The 21,375-nt window shown below is 44.3% G+C and overlaps 1 protein-coding gene across 1 annotated transcript in view; it reads left to right on the forward strand.

The window, feature by feature from the left end:
* LOC131397350 (zinc finger protein 836-like) overlaps positions 1 to 21,375 on the forward strand; it is a 99,737-nt gene that overhangs the window by 70,051 nt on the left and 8,311 nt on the right. Inside the window, exon 3 of the mRNA XM_058530151.1 lies at positions 20,900 to 21,025. Within this exon, the coding sequence (XP_058386134.1) occupies positions 20,989 to 21,025 (37 nt within the window). The 5' untranslated portion in view covers positions 20,900 to 20,988. The remainder of the gene's footprint in view (positions 1 to 20,899; positions 21,026 to 21,375) is intronic.

A 21,375-nucleotide genomic window follows, 5' to 3' on the forward strand; every position in this document is an offset into this window, starting at 1 on the left:
TTGCAAGGTCCTAATTGCTTCTATTAAAAATAATCATGTTTTGGTAGAGCAATCTTTTCACAGCACGTTCTTGGGACACAGATACCTTAAGCATCACACTTTGCAACCTGGAGATTTTGTCTATTGGAAAAGATACCTCAGGAAGGGCTCTTTTTAACCTAGCCTGAAAGGCCCCTATCTGGTACTGCTAATTAACCCTTGTGCTGCCAAACTGCAGGACATGGACTCACGTGACACAGCTAAAGAAAGCACCAAACCCTGATGGGACCTGCATATCATCCGGTGACCTGAAAGTAAAAATTTCCCTAAATTGAAACAGACAACATCTAATGAGACAGCTTGCCCAAGATGTCTGGACCAGGACTGTTGGAAGTTTGTCTGTCAAACCTCTGATGATGTCATAACACTTCAGATGATCTCCAGTGCCTATGACCTTGATAACATATGAACTTTAGATTAAAAGTGCCTGAGAGTTCTCCCTTCTAACCCTCCTTGTTACTCAAATGTGGATACAATAGGTTTCCAATCTGTGCCCTTGCCCTCCAACATGGGACACAACATCCAGGAAAGATTCCTGGCATGGAGAGACAAAAGGCCAATGAAACCAGAAAAACCCAACTCCAGCAGTGATGTTTTCAAAGATCTCAATCCAAAGGGGGAAACGTATTAACAGAAACCTCATTAAAATGGAGTCAGGAGATCAAAAGGGGGCCCTCTCACACACTGTCAATAGCCAAGCCCAGCAAGAAGAAAGACTGCCTCTTCTTGACTGGCAAGAAGCTCAGCCAATGAAAAGCCACTACACTTGGAAGTCCCAGTCTCCTTCAATGGACTCTTTGTTTCTAATAGCCCCGCCAACTTCCTCTTCCTTTCTATAAAAGAGTTTCTCTTCCCCTTGTTGCTCTGGACTTGTGTGTGGCTCACCATGTTTGCGGCTCACCATGTTTGCAGACTCCAAATTGCAATTCTCTGCTGATCCTGAAGAAAGCCATTTTTGCTGGAGGAATAACTGGCTATTTGTTTAAGGTCAACATTTCCAACATAAGTGGCCCACACAACTCTAAGCTTTTACCTTAAAACTGCTTGAAACATTAACTTGAAATAGGTAGGAAGCAACACTTCTCCACAGGAGACAAAACAGGCCTGAGAAGAGCCGGGCCCAGTGAAGCCCAGGCCTCGCCCGCCGCGCCCCTGGGGCCCCGCGCGGCGCGCCTCACCCACTCCCAGTTCCCGCCAAGGCCCAGCGTCTTGCCAAGTCCCGCCTCCTGCCAGTCACGCCCAGGCCCCGCCCCCAGCCTGCCCCGCCTCTTACCTCTGCCTGGGCGCCCGCAGTTTCCTGCAGACCCGGAAGGGGATAGCGCAGAGCGAGGGTCACATTGCGGAGAGTGAGTTTCTTTCTAGTCCAAACCCGGGCTTCGCAGTCCTCCTGCCTCCCCCAGCGGGGTCTGATTTTCCCTACTGACCTTGAAATTCTCGCCCACACCTCTCCACGTCAAGTAAATTCAGATGTCGCCATAAGAGGCCAGGGGCGCTTCCCTTTCGGTTAAAATCGCTCTGAGGCTGGTTCCTGTCCTTGGCTTTTCTGCTTTCGTCCACGTAGACACCGCCTGTTGCGTCATTTTCCTGCTTAAAACCCTCTACTGACCTCTCAGCCGCGCCATGTAAAGTCCTCTTCTGCGAAGTGGATTTATTCCCTTCGTGGGCCCTTTGAGGGCAGCTCCTGCTGTCGCGCTCCAGGAGGTGCCATGTCCTCTCTCTGGTTTTGGGATTCTGCAGATTCCAACCCTCTTTTAGGACACCGCCCCCCTACCTGTCGCTCCACAGGACTCCTCCTCATAATTACGGCTTCTCCAGACCCTGCGTTGGGGAGGAGACTTGGCCCAGCCAAGTCTTGTGACCTTGTGTGTTCTTGGTCCCAAATTCCATCCCAGTGGAAAATATGCTTTTGCGGGGAGCGGGAGTCGTTCCATCCTCCTCCTGAATGTGTGGGCAAGGGGGATCAGGAGAAACAGAGAGAGAGAGAAATTGAAAAACTAAAAATAGAAATGAGGGAGATCCAGAAACCCATGGCAAAGTGGGGTGGGGGAGAGACCTGCAAAGAAACCGTAGGAATGAAAGAATAAGCTGTGAAAGTAGCAGGGAGAGAAGAAAAGATGGAGTAATTTAGAGAAAAGCAGAATCTCCAGAGAGGTGAAGGGGCGTGAAACAGGGAGATGTGTCCCTGGTCAGAAGTAGCAGTGGGGGCAACAAAGGGAGAGGCAGTTGGGATGGTGGGGTGGTGGGGGAAGGAGGATAAAGGAGCTGGAGCCATGTCAGACAGAGCAAGTTGGTGCTGGGACAGAAAGAGGTGGCAGTGTGTGACATAGAGAGGAAAGGGAGAAATAGCAAGTGTAGGGGAAGCAGGAGAATCCCCCTCTGCCCTTTCCCTTAAGGTTCTTATGGCTGGCCAAATAATTAACAAGACAGGTTAGCAGGAGAAAATAATACCAAGTTTACTAACATGTATACATGGAAGAAACCAGGGACACTGCGTTTCTCAACACAATAGCAGAAATGCTCGTCTTAAATACCATCTTCAGCTAAGGACAAAGGAGGATGTTGGGGGTGGGGGGAGTCAGTTATAGGAGATTACCACTAAAGCACAGTAAACAGGAGTAAGGTTATTATGCAGATTTAAGGCCTCACCTTCCACATTGATAAGTTTCGAGAAATGAGGTCATCCCCCCTCTTCCCAATACAGAGAGAGAGATACCTTTACAAATGGAGATTTCCCTTGTAAATGTAAATGTTTGTCTGGCAACTCCTCGAAGGGCCATCCAGGGAAAGTGGCCAGAGAGACAGAACTTCCAATAAGATGGGCTTGTTGGTGCCTTTTCTATTGTAACATCTGTCGGGGGTGGGAAGAGGGAGAATCCCCCTCCGCCCTCTTCCTTAAGGTTCTTCTGGCTGGCCAAATAATTAACAAGACAGGTTAGCAGGAGAAAATAATACCAAGTTTAATAACATGTATACATGGGAGAAACTCAGAAATGAGCAACTCGTCCCTCTGTCTCAGCTGCTTGCTTAAGTATTGCAGCTAAAGGCAAGGAGCGTGTTGGGGGTGGGTAGTGGCCTGGGACTTCAGAGGGCAGGAGGACAATTCTTTTCGGGGTCATCTATAGATAAGTGGTCAGGGAGAGACAGAGTTTTTTGATAAAAGGGGCCTGGTGCCCCTCCCATTGTAACATCTATTTTACATTATCTTTATAGCCATCATGATAGAAGATCTGTTCCAGGAATGAGCCACCATGTCAGATTTTTTTAGGCAGTTAGTGGGGGAGGTCAAATGTCCTTATTGTCTTCAGCTCGAAATAATCTGCATACCAGAGTGGTGCTTCCTGGGGCAGCTTGCCCTGAGCACCGTCAGTTCCCTCCTCTGAAACTTCCCTAGAAGTTTCACATATTAAAAGCTGAGCTGGTGACTGTGGAGAGAGAAATCATGTTAGTATCCGAGTGATAAGAAGTCTGCAAAGAGAGAAAAGAACGTAGATTAGAATGAGGATGAACAGGCAGGAAAGAACAAATCGGAGCACTTTTCCCCACACTCCATTAAACCAGTCCCCCAATCCTGGAAATAAGTCAGTCCAATAAAATGTGTGAGCTTCGTTTATCTGATGAAAAATGTCAATCTTCTCTTTTAATAGATTTAAGTTAGATATTACTTGACCTGTTTGATTCACATAAAAGCAACATTTTTCTCCAATGATTGCACATGCTCCTCCTTGCTGGGCAGTGAGCACATCCAGAGCACGTCGATTTTGGAGCACCACAGATGCTACGCTGTTAATCTCTGACTGGAGTATGTTCAAGGTTTGCATGGTGGTGTTGAACGCTTGCTCCATTACCATAGAGAGATTTAATATTGCCTTTTCCAACTCATAATCTCCAAAGCTGGGGAATAGGACTCTCAAGGCTGAAAAGAACTTGGAGTTGTGATACACAAGTGGATTTTCCACGATTTCTCGACTGGCACGTTTATGTGGCACAATCTTATGAACAAACGAACCCAAGTTTGTAATTTGGCTAGCATTTAAGGTGGAGTGTTTGGTGACAGAAGGAGCCAGGTATCCAAGTCCACATCGTCCTGACCAATTAGGTGGGAATCCTTTATACACTTTGTTGCCGCATAAAATGAAAAGACCAGTGTAGTTTAAAGACAAGGTTAGAATTGAGTCTGTAGTTCCCAGGATCTGGACTATTTCATGATCTGTGCCACTTGCACTGTTACTACCTAAACATCTCCATTTCCCATGAGCTCCTGTCAATCTGCGAGAACAGAACAGATTGCGGAATAGCTGGTACAGGAGGCCTGCAGTCTGATTTTGGCAGCTATAAAGCCTGGTCTTGTCACCTGACCAGGTGAGTCCAGATTTTTGATCCACCCATATATAGTCTGTGGCATTGGGCAGCCTAACCATGCGGATAGCTGCGATACCCCAAGTTGCACACGGGTGGCTCGTAAGCCATCCAGAGCACTTGGTGATTTGGCAAATGTTTGTGCCAGAGGGAGTAGTGATAGAGTCACTTACAATTCCCTTGAGAGTTCTGAAGATGCCACCTGCGGAATCAAACCACAGAGTTTGATTGCAATATTGTCTCGGTATGTCACCCAGGAAAGGTCCAGCGCCATGTTTACTTTCAATGCAGAGGGAAAAACTTTCACCTATTGCTTGTACTTGGGCAAGGGACAGTCCTTGACCTTCTAAGTAGTCTTTCTGGGGCCCAAGTGACTCACCAGGAGAAGAAGCAGAGTGAAGTTTCCCTTGTTGCGGATACCATACTCTGTTATTCATCCATCTTCCGTACTTAGTCCACCAGGTGTTCATATCAGCAGGAACAAAGACTAGTTCAGGTTCTTTTGCACTATCTAGCTGTTGACATAACCAACAGTCACACTGATTAGTTAGCGTGGCTAGGGCTTGGTAAACTGGCATAAGGGGGTGTTTGGTCTGTGCCCGACCTGTTGAAAAGGAGAGAGTTAGTAAAAGCAAGACACAGATCGGAAAAGAGCCCATAGCGGAGACTTAGAAAGGGAAGAGGTACAGATGATAGAGACCAGCACTCGCCAGTCAGCTTTCTAATAAGTGATTAAAAAAAAAATATATATATATATATATATATATATATATCCACTAATAGTTTGTGTGTGTGAGTGTGTATATATATAGGGAGTTTTGAAGCAAGGGGGACGAAATGGGTCAAAGTAGGTTTTCTTGATCCGTGATCTTGGGAAAAGCTGTCTACTTCGTGATGTCGGCTGCTTCTGGGGCCTGGGTTTTGGCCCTCGAAATCCTTAGTTTAAGGTCACCTGTGGGGATTATCTCCCAGTTGTCTTGAGAGCGATGTTCTGGGTCTATTTTGGTGTGGCTCGCATGGATCCAGGAAGATTTTTCCTTTATTTTGATGGCAGTGCAGGTCGTCAGTAAGACTTCATAAGGTCCTTCCCAGCGAGGTGACAGTGCGTGTTTTCTTCTAAAGACCTTGATGTACACCCGGTCTCCTGGTCGAAAGGGATGGCAAGGCTTGTCAGAAGGTGGTGGCCATGCCTCTTTTACCTGTTGACGATATGCTTCAAGTATACTAGTTAATTTTTGTATATAACAAGTCACAGCATCAAATTGTTCACTTAAGTTCCCATAATATTCATTTAATCCAGGAATTGAAGGTTTAGAGACGCCAGTAGGCATCGGACGTCCAAAAACTATTTCAAAAGGAGTCAGTCCATGCCTTCTATTTGGAGTATTTTGAATCTTCATAAGGGCCAAGGGCAGAGCCTCTGGCCATTTAAGTCCAGTTTCTTGACAGACTTTTCCTAGAGTTCTTTTTATATCTAGATTTTTATGTTCCACTTGCCCTGATGACTGAGGGTGATATGGGGTATGAAATTTTAATGAATACCCCAGAGTTTTTGCAAGCAAGTGGTTTATCTCTGCTGTAAAATGAGTTCCTTGGTCTGATTCAATCCATAAAGGAATGCCAAAGCGAGGAATAACTTCAGTTATTAATTTCTTTACCACTGTTGTGGCATCTGCATGTCTGGTCGGATAGCATTCAGTCCATCCACTAAACATGCAGACAATAACCAAACAGTGAGAGTAACCTCAAGCTGAAGGCAAGTCTATAAAATCCATTTGGAGTGCCGCAAAAGGCAGCGTGGGCCTGGGAGGACTTCCTGGATCACACTGATTTTTCCCAGAGACTTGGTAAGATTTGCAAGTTGTGCACTGGGAGGTGATTTGGTCAGAAATTTTATGGATGCCAGGGCAAAACCAATTGTCTTTTAGTTCTTTAACTATCCCCCGTTTGCACATATGTCCCATTTGGTGGGAGATAAGTGCAAGCCAAAAAGTCAAAAGAAAAGGAGCTACTGGAAGTCCATTTGGTCCAATGTATAATCCATCTGATAATCGTTTGGCACCCTTTTGTATCCAATTGTCTTTTTCAGATTGTGGGGCATTTGCCTGATAGTTAATAACATCAGTCAGGGATAAAGGCGGGTTTAAGAATTGGGTGGAAAACGGATAAGGGGGTCCATAGTGAGGGGGACTCACAATATCCCTGAGGTATTCGAGTCCATGTTAATTGTCTCCCTTTAAATGTAAATGCGAAAAGAAATTGTGAGTCAGGGTGTAATGGGATTGAAAAGAAAGCTGAGCAGAGGTCAACTACTGTAAAGCAAGCTGCATCAGCAGGTATTGAGGTCAGGATGACAGCTGGATTAGGGACCACAGGATGCCGAGGAATTACAAAAGAGTTTATGGCTCTGAGGTCTTGTACAAATCTATAGATTTGGTTCCCGTCTGAGTCAAATTTGCCTTCCTTTTTTACTGGCAAGATTGGAGTGTTACAGGGCGAGGAAGTAAAAAATAGTACACCCTGTTGCAAAAGGGAGTCTATTATGGGTTGAATTCCTCGCTCAGCATCTCTGGAGAGCGGGTATTGGGCTACTGATGGAAACGGTTTATTTTTTTTCCAAGTAACGTGCACGGGCTCAGCACTAAGCAACAATCCTACGTCATTTGCATGTGTAGCCCAAAGACTGGTTGGGACATTCTTTAAAGACTCATCTTCCTCAGAAGGATTTAAATCAGGACAAGTTTCCATCATGGAAAGTAGGAGACTTGGGGCTTGGTCAGAAGGCAAGGAGATAAAAACACCTTTTTCATTACAATTTATAGTGACATTGAATTTACATAACAAATCTCGGCCGAAGAGGTTTGCTGGTGAACAGTCAGAAACTAAAAAGGCATGATGAGTGTTAAGGGGCCTAAAGATATTGGAGTGGGCTTAGATATGGGCAGTGAAATAGGCTGTCCAGAGACTCCAACAGCTTGATAGAATCAGAGGTAACAGGTAGAGATAAATCCTTTGAACGGATAGTAGAGAATGTCGCACCAGTGTCAATTAAGAAATCCAGTTCCCGATCCTCTATTTTAAGCTTAACTGTAGGCTCAGGGGTGCGACTGAGGATCGGCTGACCCCATCATTTGAGGGAGAAATGCCCCTCAGGTGGAGAAAAATGAGCCTTTTGGGGGTGCTGGGGCCAAGCGGGAACATTTTTTAAACTTTCCCTCCTCTTAAGAGCGGGACATGCCCTTTTCCAATGCCCTGGTTTCTTGCAATACCTACAATTGTCCGAAGGCAAATAGGGAAACCTCTGAGTGGGCTTTAGTTTACTTTCAGGGTTGAATTTTTGCTTCTCAAAAGATTCAATTTGCAAAGCAAGAAGAGTTGTTTTTAATTCCTTTTTTTTTTTTGCTTTCTTGCTGACAATTTTCAAAGAATTGTGTAGCAGCCTCCATTATTACACTTAATGGTTGCCCTGCCCAACCAACCACACTGTTTTGAATTTGTTTCTTTATATCAGGAAGAAAATTTCCAACTAAAGCAGAAATTAGGAGATTCCTATGCTCTGGGGCTTCCGGATTCAGTGCAGTGTGTCTTTGGAAAGTCTGAATAAACCGTTCAACAAAAGCTTTAGGATGTTCTCCCTCGTTCTGAGTGCATAATTCAATTTTTGACCAATTAACTTCAGGAGGAAACGCCTCTAGAATCGCTCCTATTAAACCTTGAATATCAGCCTCTAGCTGTGCCACTTCCTGGTCATCTGCAGGAGGGCCTGGGAGAGGGTCTGGCCATCTATTTCCTCTATGAGGGGGGTTTTCTCCAGGGGGCCGTCTGGCCTGTCTGATAACTACAGTGTAGTCATGGGCTGGAAGAGCGCCCCTTAGCAGCCAGTCAAGTTCTCGGTGGGTGGGGCTATGAATAGCCACTAATCTTTCTAATTCTTCTCTAAATTTAGTAGGGTCTTCTGACAATGGAGGCAGGAGAGTTTTATAATTTAATAGATCAGCTGCTGTCCAGGGGACATGAATTCTCTGCAGCGGAGGTCCAGGATACATCCGCAATGGACACTGCATAGGAATGTCTGAAGCTGACAGAGCCTGATTACAGAGCCCTGGAAAGTAGGAGGAGTTGTAAGACACAGCAAAATGAACCTTCCTGCCCTTCCTGGGTGTTTCTACTAAATTTACTTCTTGGTTTTCAGCATTTACACAAGTAACCTGTATGCCCCTTGCTTGGAGGTCAGGCCTAAGCGCCCCCTGTAAGTCTTCAACAGTGAGAGAAGTTAAAACAGGCAGCGGAATGCCCTTCGGAGAAGTTGGAGTCCTGGGACTTAAGGGAACTGGCTGAGGAGGTGACTGAGGAGCTAAGTCTTGAGGGGGAGGATTTGGGCCAGGGGCCCAGAGATCCAAAAGATCTTCTGGGGAGTCAGGGACAGGGAGTTGGGGATATAAGGGAGTGTAGGAGGGAGGAGAAAGGGAATTTTCAGTAAATTTGACTTTCAATCTTTGTTCTAACTCCGACTTTTGTTCTTTCACTTTATTAAGAGATTCCCTAAGGCTAGCCGTTATACTTTTCTGGGTTTTCTTTTCAATTTGATCTTCCCATAAATACCAATAAGGCAGCTGCTTGGGATGAGAGCTCTCTAAAATATTTTTCAAATATAGATGTTTTTCCAATTCAAAGGATCCATCGTCTGGCCATTGACGAGTAGGATCTTCATTTGTATATTTATTCCAATAGTGACTCAATCCAATAAGCCTTTTTAAGGAAAGACCCGGAGGTAACTTTCCATGCTTAGAATAAATCTTCACCATGGACGCAAGAGGCATCCCTGGTGAGGGCGCAGATGATGTAGCCCCATGATGTAGCCCCCATGATCCACAGAATTCACTCCCAAAGATATTCAGAGAAAGTAAAGACCTTCGTTGCACAGGCGGTAAGGATGGTGTAGTGAAAACGGTGTCTCCGGTCTCCCACAATAGTGTGGGACGCCTCCAGTCACAGACCCGCAAATCTGTGACACCAGGCAGGCGATACTGGAATGGGATTTTTCCAGCACTAACAAGCAACGAAGGTTAAGACGACAAAAGCCCTTATGGACTGGGCCCTTTATGACAAACTCCCCTGAGAGCTTGGCACAGCCGGACAAAGAGACAGTTCGGAACCCCAGTCTACTCGACTGGCCACCAAGGTGCACCCCGGTAAATGCACCTTCCGTATGGTGGAGACCAAGGAGAATATTCTCACTGGTCACAAAGCCAAGTTTTCTCAGGACACAGAACAAGACAGAAGGAAAAACCTCATCCGGTTTTTTTTTGTTTGTTTGTTTGTTTTATGTGCACAATGACAGCTTTAGTCACGCCTTAGGTCTCTTGGAGCCAGAATAATACCTGGGAGGGAGGTGCTGCGGGGTTGGGGACTGTGTGCTTTTACAGAGTACCTCGTCGTTGCACGGACATTTTCTTGCAGTTGGCAGGGGACCTGTGTCATGTACCCCGTTCCGTGATCCAACTTATCCTGTCACGGGAGTCTTCTGAAAGTGGCGAGCGCCCTAATGGCTCTTAACTGCTCGACCCGCACCCACTTAAATTTGCGGCCTTTTTGGCTTCCAAGATGCCCTTGGCAATGACCTTCACTTCATGTGCATAATAACCCACAGCAAAGGTTGTAGACGCCGGTCTGGTGAGACTCGCAAACTCACAAGTCTGTGGGGCCGGCCCGGACAGCAGGCTTATAGGGCCTATGCCTGTGTCCTACCCTATGGTATTTCCTTCTTATGACAAAAGACACAGACAAAAGAGAAAAACAGAGACTACCTCTGGGAGGAAAAGGGATCAAGATCAAAACCAAGAGTACTCTACCAAATTTAAACCAAGAGTCACTAAAAGCCCAAGAAACTAGTTTCCCAAATATTTTCTCCTGCCAATCTAAATTTAGAAAGAGAAAAAATTCTCACCACTTCCTTCCGCCGGACTCCGCAGATAGAGATTCCGGGAGGCTGACGTGGTAAGAAGTCTTACCTTTTGCCGGCTTTCGTCAGGCGTTCCCGTATCTCATCATCTGCAGCAGTCCAGGGAGAAGGCAGGTCTTCCAGCCAGAGAAGGCAACTTGCCAGCCAGTGTGGCTCCTGGCGACTACGCCAAAACTGTCGGGGTGGGGGGGAAGAGGGAGAATCCCCCTCCGCCCTCTTCTTAAGGTTCTTCTGGCTGGCCAAATAATTAACAAGACAGGTTAGCAGGAGAAAATAATACCAAGTTTAATAACATGTATACATGGGAGAAACTCAGAAATGAGCAACTCGTCCCTCTGTCTCAGCTGCTTGCTTAAGTATTGCAGCTAAAGGTGAGGAGCGTGTTGGGGGTGAGTAGTGGCCTGGGACTTCAGAGGGCAGGAGGACAATACTTTTCGGGGTCATCTATAGATAAGTGGTCAGGGAGAGGCAGAGTTTTTTGATAAAAGGGGCCTGGTGCCCCTCCCATTGTAACATCTATTTTACATTATCTTTAGAGCCATCATGATAGAAGATCTGTTCCAGGAATGAGCCACCATGTCAGATTTTTTTAGGCAGTTAGTGGGGGAGGTCAAATGTCCTTATTGTCTTCAGCTCGAAATAATCTGCATACCAGAGTGGTGCTTCCTGGGGCAGCTTGCCCTGAGCACCATCACATCTATTTTACATTGTATTATAGCCATCAGATAGAAGATCTGTTCCAGGAAGGAGTTACTATGTCAAATTCTTTAGGCAGTTAGTGGGGGAGGTCAAATGTCCGTGGGAGAAAACAATCAAAGTAAAGAGATATATTTCAGGGTGGCCAAATCTTGATCTCCCACACAAGGATAAGCATAGAGAGCTGGGCAGGGCGCCAGAGCATGGAGACAAAGGAGGTGTAACAGTGTAACCACGGGCCCATTCAGAGCCGGTCTGAACAGACCCCATCTCTTATCAACAAAGTGATTAAGGACTGTCTTTCAGAAAAACTGTGAAGTCACGCAGACAGGGCATGTGCAAAAGAAGAAATCATGACCTGAAATGACCTCGGAACCAAAGAGCCTCCTTCTACGGAACCCAAGGACCCGGACATGACTGGAACTTGAAAGCCAGACTAGTATCAGAAGCAAGGGGTCCCTCATTCAGAAAAATCCGGTGTTAAAATTCCTTCCCAATTTCATCATAGATGTTTAGAACCTCATCATAAATGTTTAAAACCTTACCATAAATACCTGAAGCCCACCAATTGAAACCTGTCCCACCAGTGTTTCCACATGCCAACCTGTTCTCCCTAACCTCTTAAATTTTGTCCCAAATCCTGAATCTAGGAGACAGATCTGAGGGCACAGGCTCCCCCTGCCCACCCCCTCGCCCCCGCTGTCTCCCTGGAGATTGATCTTGTAGAATAAAAAGCTGATTTCTCCCCTCAAAGGCTGGTGCCATAATTAATTGACTCGTTTATGTGCATGGGGCAGGGCAGAGAACCCCAACTGTGTGCGGTAACAACAGGAAAAGAGCCAACTTAGGAGGAGGGGGGCAATACATGGAGATTGGGGACAAACCGAACGAATGGAGAGAGCAGTAAGTGGTAAAACAAGTTGCAAGAATGTAGCAGAACAAGTGTTAGAGAAAGGAATAGAGAAAAGGGGGGGACACAGCAGGGGGAGAGAGGAGCAAAATGAGCAGAAACCCAGGGGAAAAACACAGCAAAGCAAAAAAAGTATAAAGAAGAAAAATAGTCAATGGCACTTGTTCAAGATGAGAAGGTGGGTTTTATTTAGGACCATCCTGGCATGTACTGGGACCACGACAATAGAATTTTAGAGTGGGGGAGAGAGATTAGGCTCAACTCTGAATGGGGCAAGTGGGAATTTAGAGGCAAAGAGCAGAGTGGGTGTCAGTGGATGGAAAATTGCCAAGAGGAAACATCAGGGGTAAGTGCAGTTCTGGTTAAACCGGCCTAACTGGGTTCTTGCTAAAGATAGCCCAAGGTGATCAATATCAGCTTGGGGGCTGGTGGAGGATGAGGAACTTAATCAGATATGGAGGGTAGGAGCTTCTGATTAAACTAAATTTAGCAGGCTTCTTGCTAAAACTAGATTTTATAAGGAAGTGTACAAATGGGCCTAGGAGAAGGTTGAGGAGCCTGACTAAAGTTTGTTCAAGCAAAGAATCCTTGTCAAGAGACAGAGTAAGAGAAAGAAATAGGAGATAGAGATACAGAATAAGGGGAACACACAGTAGTGAAGAGGGGATCTGGTTCCAGATGATTGCTGAGTTGTTTGGATATGGATGATTTAAGTTGTGATATATTGATTTGTGGTTTTATAATCTAATAAATTTAAAAGGTATTTGTTTATACATATGAGGATGAGAATTGCAAAACTCCTGTCTATGAGGCTTGTGCGTTTTGTAATTATTTGTATCAGAAGATAACTTCCATTTGCAATCCCTATTCAGCCAGAGGGCAGTGACTTGATTCAGTCAGTTTGTGGGTCCCCCTCTCCTCTTTTCCTGGGATGGAGGAGGGGATGGGAGAGAGGAGAAGTGGGGCAAGAAATGGCTGACTCTGTCACTACATGGTACTTTTTAAAGGAACATCAAAAGTTGTTTTTTGTAATGGATTTACTTTTTTCTTTCTCATTTCTTTACATTTTAATTCATTGTTCTTTTTGAAAGTTGGGATAAATCTTAGTTCACTCAATTTCTACTTTTTTATAATAATTATTAACTTCTGAAATGAGCTTTGGTGGCATCCTATAGTCGACATCCTATAGTTGAAAGTTTTTTAAATCTTTACCTACATAACTCATTAGCGTTTAAAAACATGTCCAAACTTTCTTTTTTAAGTTAATTGTATCTTGTTCAGATTGAGGCCTGCTGGCTTTCTACTGTTTATCACATATTTTGGAAACATTCTTTGTACCTAATATAAAATTTTAGACTATTTCAATTGGTACTTGCTAAGGATATCAATGGTCTTTTATCTTAACACTCAAAACCTAGTTTAACCAGTTAGTCTAATATTCAATTTTCTTCTCTTTTATGTGATCTGTTAAAATAGTGAGCTGTGAGCTACTAATTTCCTCACGTACCCCTTGTCCATTCTCTGCAAATGTTGAAGGATGGGCTGGATTGACTTGGAACCTTTCTACAGCAGAGCCCATGTATTCATAATGAAAAAATTTGCTCAGACCTTATTTCTGTAGGTGACTCCCTTTCAAGATTTTCAGCATCAATAGCTATGTGTTCACAATTTTGTATTTTATAAAAATGTTACTGTGACTTTCTGGAAAAGAGGAATTAACTGCTTGGGATCAATGTGTTCGAAACTTTGGAGAAGTTTCTTTTGTTCAGACATATGATTTTCCTGGAATTTTTAAGATGGAAAAGTGATAAAGACAAACTCTGCCTATTGGCCTTCCCAAGCTACTATATGAGAATTCAGTTATACCCAGTTCTCCTCATTCATCATGGACCTTCTCATGGTAACTTGGCCCTTTCTCCTCCTTCAGGTTTATGCTCAGAAATGTCTCCTTACCCTCTCCTGCCCCATCACCTAAGTTCTATCCATCATGCAGACTTTAATCACATAACTTAGGTTTTATTGCCTCCATATCAATCACACATGTCAGAAATGCCTTTCTTCATTGCTTACTTTGCATCTTTCCTGTTCTCCTTCCATTGGAGGGTACACAGTCACCATCTCCTTCTCAGGACAGTTGCGGCACCTTACTTTGGGGTTCTGTTTAGATGGTAGGGGCTGTGGGTTGAGCCAAGAGGCTAGAGCAAGTGATGAGAATGGGTGCCATATTTCTTCTGGAAATTTCAATATTAATTGATCTAAACCTCCTGTGGCTACTTATTTTACTCAAAATAAGAGCAGAAGGATGCAAAGAGGCCTACAAATCCCTACAGAACTGTGTCCTCAACCAGTGTGCTGAGATGTCCCTATATTTAGCTTGCTGTGTCCTGCTCCGCTATACCTCCCAGGTCTTCCAGGGTCTGCACACCACCAGGGATCAGTTCCCATATTGGGCAGAAGATGTGCCTTCCACCAGGCGATCTGCTCCGAGTCAGAGACCTGGTTTCACTTCAGGGAGGGTGCAGAGAAGGTTAGGAGCCTGAGGGGGCATGAAGGAGGCACTCTAGGGAATCTGCACTTTGCTTTGAGTGGAAAGAGGTGAGAATAGTGGAACATTGGGGCCTAAGGCTTATGTGGCACATGGTTTTCATTAGAGAGGGCTTGCTGTGGGTGGCTTTATGGGCACAACTCCAGAAGGAGGGGTTAAAAAAGACTGTGACTTAGGAAAAGATTTTCCCAAGAATCAGAAAGCAAACACCATCACGGTGACCTGCAGCACAAATGCTTATCCTTGGGATTGTCCTTGGGAAGATAACAGGTGCCACTTCCATCCTGCCACGCTAGTGGTAGTTACTCTCTACTGAACACACACACAGTCACAAGGCAGCTGAGGTTGGAAGGGCAAGATGTTTTAAACTAAACATGGAACAAGGATATTTCTGCAATGAGCCTTTAGGTCCTGGGAAGGGAGTTTGGAAAGAGGATGGGGAATACTGTTTGGAGCTTACAGCCCAAGTAGTGGTAGGGAGACTCAGGAACCGGATTAAGGAAAAGCTTTGTTCATCCTCACTTGGTGACTCCATGCTCAGCAGTTACTAGAACAGAATGGGATGAGCTAATGGGGTCACATTTAGAGAAAGGATCTTGTCTTTCCACGAAATACACACTCACCCTCTGTCGCACTTCTCCCTTTCTCCATTGTCTTCTCTAGAATGGCAGTGTTGGTGCCTCCCCGGGGTTGGTGACTTGAGGAAGGAAAGTGGTTTGTCTCTTGGTGCCTCTCCTGTGTCACCTCCCTCAAATCTTCTACCTTCCTCTCTAATGATCTGTTCAGACACACACTCGCTGCTGTTCTTCTACTATCAGTTTCTACAATCCCAACACCCATCTAAGACACTAGGATTTGGTTCTGTGAATATTTAAGCCAATGTTCTGCAAAGGGAGAAATTTCAGACACCAGGAACTTTTCTCCAGTGAGAGGTCCGGGCAGCCAGGAAGTCTCTCCTTTGGGCTGAGTTTAGGATCTTTTCACAAAGTGATGTTCTCAGCTTCAGGCAGCTACCCCGTGGATAGCTCACTGTTTCTGATTGAATTACACTTGCCGTCCCCTAATGCTGAGGGCAAGGACAGTGGTCTGAGTGAGGGATCCATGGCTGTACTCTCCTCTGCTGCTCCAAGTCCGCTCTCCCTCTCACACATGATGAAGACTATTTCAAGGACAGACAGGACCCCTGCACACATCAGTCCCCCCAAATGGAGGCCATGCCAGAGGGTGTACTAGTATCACTTTGTGTCCTCGTTCATTAATTTTTTTCACTACATATGGAGTATATACTATATTTCAGGGCTTTTTTTTTTTTTTTTTTTGGTTTGCATCAGGAATAAGAATGGTGAACCAATGAATTATACACCCCTACCTCATCCAGGTTATTTTTAAATGACGGAGACAAACATACCCTTTCAGCTACTTATAGCCATGCAAGTCAAATGCCCCAAAGCAAAGGACTGATGTTCATTCTCCCACATGCCCCCTACTTCCTTGCTTCTCCCTGACCTCGTCATTACATCCAACTCTGCCTCCTCTGTGTCTGTCCCCATGTGGCTACTCACAGTTGGAGAAAAACATACACCCAAACTGACTGGTCTCACTTAATTCCTGGCCCTGTTCCTCTTGCATTTCCCTATTTGTCTATCCATATCTGTCTTCTAGAGCCCCTCAGAAGTCTAACTCATCCTCTTCCATCTTTTTTCTCAAAGACCCTGTTTCTTCTTCAGGTGAGCTCCTTGAGCAAAGGGAAGAGATCTTCTCCAGCTGGCTCACCCCCTGCCTCAGGCCCTGTGCTCTCTACTCAGTATTGACCAGGAGTGGTCTGTCCCTGCTCCTGGCTGTTGCTGACCCTGCAATTGGGCCCCACTTGCCAGCCCCAGTCACAGTGTCGGGACGGTATGGCATCCTTCCACCGCTGCATCATATATTTTTACTTTTTCTGATTTATTTTGATCAGCATACATAATAGTGGTATTTCCAGCTTACACACACACACACACCAAAAAGCTTTGTAGTCACTCTTTTCTTCCATCTTTAAAACAAAAAATTCTCTATTAACTACATTTCTTCCTCTAGTAAGTACTCCTTTTCTGTGCTCCCTTTCAGAGAACAACACACTAAAAACTTGTTTATATTCTTCCAATCTTGCTTCCAGTTGAACCCCTCCAATCAAGCTTTCACATCCACATTCCACTGATACTTTCTTTGTCAGAACCACCAACGACCTCCCCATTTCTAAATCCAGTATTTAATTTCCTGTCTTCATCTTACTTTTCCTGTCAGCAGCATGTGACACAGGTGATCCTCCCTCTTCCTTGAATCACTTTTACTCTTGGCTTTGAGGACAATCCACTAACCTTTATAAACTTATCTATTTGTTTTGTTTCTCACTTCCCTGATCACCTCTCAGTTTCCTCTGCTGGTGTCTGCTGAACTCCCTGGTCTCTGAATGTGGGAACATTCCATGGCTTGAACCTCTTCTCTTCTCTTCTACACCCACTGCCTTTCCTCTTCATTGCATCCTACAGCTTTCAATACCACTACATGTCTCCCAATTTCACCTCTTCAACCAGACTTCTGCACTGAACTCTATATCCTGTGTTCAGCTCGACATCTCTGCTGGGATGTCTAATGGGCATCTCCACCTTCATTTGTCCAAAAATGGTCTTGACCTCCCCCAATCGCATTCCCCCTGCAGGCTTCCACATCTCAGTTAAGAGTGACTCTATACTTCCTGGGGCTTAGATGAACATTTTGTCATGTATATCAAATATGTAAGATATTACATTATTTGTAAGTATTTTGATGTATAAGTTGAAGAAAAAATTAGATGTTTATTTAAAATGAGTAAGGGAATACATGGTTTCTAAAATTCTTTAGAAGAATTCTTCAATTTTTTTGGAAGAAAGATGTTTGAAGACCAAGGCCCTTCCTGATCAGCTTCCCCCAGTGCCTCTCTGCCCTCCTACCCTGCTTGTCTCCTCCTCCTCACCCTGCTCTGGCCACACAAGTCTCCTTCCTTTTCCTGGGGCCAAGGCTGCTACTACCTCAGGGCCCTCACAGGGGCTCTCCCTCTGCCTAGAACCATCTGGATCCTCAGATGCAGATGACAAACAGCCTTCTTCCCTCAGGTTCTTGTTCTGATATCACCTTCTCTGACCCCCCTCCCATTTAACATGCCAGCCACATCCTCACCCCCCCCCCCCATATTGCCTGCTCTGTATGTTTCTTTCTGCTCCTTCCTGTTCTGCTGTCTGGGTCCTGAAGACAACAAGGCTCCCATAGGGAGAAAAGAGCCACAAAGTGGGAGGTGTGCTGGGCTTGCCCTCTCTGAGTGGTGCTCATCCTGGCTTCACGTCAGATTGCTGAGGCATAGTGCAAATACATCACTTGTGCCCAGTCCCCAGAGATTCCCTTCAAGTAGTCGAGGCAGGGCCCAGGCTCAGTACTCTAATGTTTAAAGTGCCCCAGGTGATTGTAGTCTGTATCCAGCATTGAGCACCAAGGCTCTGGGTCCTCCATTTCTGAGGATGAGATCAGCCTGTGATCCAGGGAGAGGTGAGGGGGCTCTACTCTGCGTGGGGTTTGATCAGGGCCGGGTCTGACCTGAAGGGGGAGGGTCAATCTAGTTCAGATCCCCACTGCTACAGTGTATGTGAGGGCTTCACCAGAAAGGGAGCAAGTTCTGAAGAAAGAGGTGGAAAAACTCACTTGTTGGTCTCCATGTAGGATTTTACTGTCCCTGACTTCCTCCTGGGGCAGTGGGCAGCAGAGACCTTCTTTTCCACATGATGAGGTCTTCCCTGTGTATGTGGTTGTGACATAGGAAGGGTGTATGTTGATTCTGAGCATTAAACAGCATATTTTCCACATTCAAGATTGACTTCTAAGAAAGACTCATGTTGACTGAGGAAGAGGCCCGGAAGAGGAGGAAGAGGAAAGAAAAGGAGTCAGGAATGGCTCTTTCTCAGGTCAAGTCATATTCTCAGTTGATTGTTCTACCTCTCCTTCCTGAAATGCCCTTCTTTGGACTTGCTAATCTTCTCTGACTCTGAAGTATCCTCCCTGACACCTATTTGTTCACACTCACCCAGGGCCTTCTCTCAGTCCTTCTCTTCTGTGCTTAGATTCTATCTCATCATGACCCAGTGACATGTAACTTCTGAAGAGGCTCCACTGAGCGTGGTCCTGGGAGTGGTTTCACACCTATGGATTGGAGATGGGTGTGGGCCCTGTGGTGTCAGTGCAATTGGGCAGGAGAGATTGTTTAAGGGCCGCATCTAGAAGCACTGTCAGCTCTCTGTGGACCAGAATGAAAGAAGGTGCACGTGGAAATTAATGTTAATATGCACAAATATTTGGTAAATTCTGGACAAGGAGACCACTGAGAGGAAATCTGTGCTACTAAAGAGGGAATATTGTTTTCAGTATATTGTTATTAGTTCTTATACTTCAATGCCATCCTCTGTCTTGGTCGCAATCACGTGATCTGTGAATTTTAACCAGATCCAACTCTTTGACTCTCTACCCTCTCCCTTTTTTCTTTCACTTTTTCTCTCTTCTACTCCTCTCTTCTCAGGCATCCTGTGCAGTGGTGAATTGCAGAGAGGCTGGCTAGCCCCTTTTCTCTGCGTTGATTTAGAGGAAATACATCCAGTACTTACTATTGATCATGATGTTTGATCACCTTTGATCACAGGTGTTTTTTTCTTTCAAGTCTCCTTTTTTGCATGATTTTTAATTATCCAATAATTTTTCAGGTGTCTACTGCTGCAATACATATTTTTTCTATCTTATTCTGTTAATGTGTACCACTAATAAATTTTCTAATCTTAAATCATTGTTTTATAAGTGGAATGAACTAATAAACTCCATTTGGCATTTTTTTAATGCCTAAATATATAAATGTAAGTGGATAAATTATATTTATATATATATATATATATTTGTGTGTGTGTGTGAGAGGAAGACTAGCCCTGAGGTAACATCCGGTGCCAATCTTCCTCTTTTTTGCTGAGGAAGATTGGCCATGGGCTAACATCTGTGCCCATCTTCCTCTACTTTATATGGGACACCACCACAGCATGGCTTGACAAGCAGTGCATCGGTGCGTGCCCAGGATCCGAACCTGAGAATCCCGGGCCGCCAAAGTGGAACACGTGTACTTAAGCGCTTTGGCACCGAGCCAGCCCCTATATTTATATTTTTGATTATATGTATTTAATAGAGATTCGAGTTAAAGTTTTCTATGTGTATTTTTTTATGTTGTACCACTTTTTTTCAGGCATGATGTAGAATAATGTTGACAAACTTAACTCACTACAGTTTATATATTTTCATTGACCCAGACGGACTGAAATACACATGAACAAAGTGAAGATGAAAAAATTCATCCAAAATATATGTTATTGAGAGACAACTCCTCTCATTTCAATTAAGTGTGTGAATGGATGCACAAGCCCATGGTTTTTATAAAAAACACATCAAAAATAAGTTTTATATTTTTTAACAGTTGAAATTACATCCTAAATCTTTTCCATGGCTTAAGTTTTTTTACACTGTTAGGCTAATGATTTAAATAGTAGTAAGAATAGTAACGTATTATGTTCATGCTTGTGTGACCTTTCATGCAGTTTCATGTTATTACCTTGAACTTATTTCAAGTTTCCTCAGGGAATCTTTTGATGCTGTATCTGTTAACTGTTTGATTTTTAAGTTCAATTCTAAAGCCCATACATCTGGGATCAGGAGCTTGCTGTATCATTTCTTAGCTGTTTGATCTGGGGCAAGTTTCTTAGAGTGTCCATGACACAGTTGTCTCTTCAGTAATTTGGGAACAAATCTTTCTCTAATGGGCTATCCTGTTGTTATAGGAGTTAGTGCATGTAAAGCATTTTGAGTAATGCCTAGCACATAGGAACTGTTCAAAAATTTTGTCATTGCTGTTATCATTATCATCACAATTTTTAGATTCTGACCTTTCTTTAAAGCCACTGTAGACTTTGTCATCTCTGAAGATACCACTCATGCTCCAACTCACCTAGATATTGAATATTACTTGGTGTGTAGAACATAATAATTCATATTTATATATAGATATGATATCTATATAGATATAAATACTGTGTTGATCCTTTTTTTTGTATATGTTATATACTGTGCACAAAAAATGAGAAATCCACACTGATTTGGAGGATATCATTATCTCATATGGAAAAGTGTGATAACCAAAATTAGGGACTTATAACTTGCTCAAAAATGCCTTATGTAGATCTGTAAGAACACTCACTTCAACTGAATCAATCCTTACCCTTCTCTACTCTTCTTGTTTTATGTGAAGAAAAGAACTCTACCCATAGCCCCTTGGTGAAATGTGTTCTTTCATTCCAAGTACAGTTGACATTCAGGGATGTGGCCATCGAATTCTCTCAGGAAGAGTGGGAATGCCTGCAGCCTGCTCAGAAGGCCTTGTATGGGGTCATGATTCTGGAGAACTTCAGGAACCTGCTCTTCCTGGGTGAGGATGATTTCCCTCGAGAAGTTAGGATCTGCCCTTTGGGTATCTCAGCATTTTCCCCTGTTTGCTGCTTGGGAGCCCCTACAATGCTTGACTGAGATCAAAGCCCGGTTGACTCAGAAATGAAAAGCTTCACGATGCGGCATCTGAACTTTAAATTCCCTTTCTTCAGATGATCTGCCCATTTCCTGATACATCAGGGGTGCTTCAAGAGCACATAAAACCTATGACAAACTTAAATATCCAATTCTTTGATTTCTACCCGTGCTTTTGATTTAGTAGTTCTGAATCCCTTTACATTTACTGAGATTTATTTTATGGCTCAAAAATGTGATCTGTCTTGGTAAATA

The sequence above is a fragment of the Diceros bicornis genome, chromosome 34 (genome assembly GCF_020826845.1).
Source record: "Diceros bicornis minor isolate mBicDic1 chromosome 34, mDicBic1.mat.cur, whole genome shotgun sequence".
Lineage (NCBI taxonomy): Eukaryota > Metazoa > Chordata > Mammalia > Perissodactyla > Rhinocerotidae > Diceros > Diceros bicornis.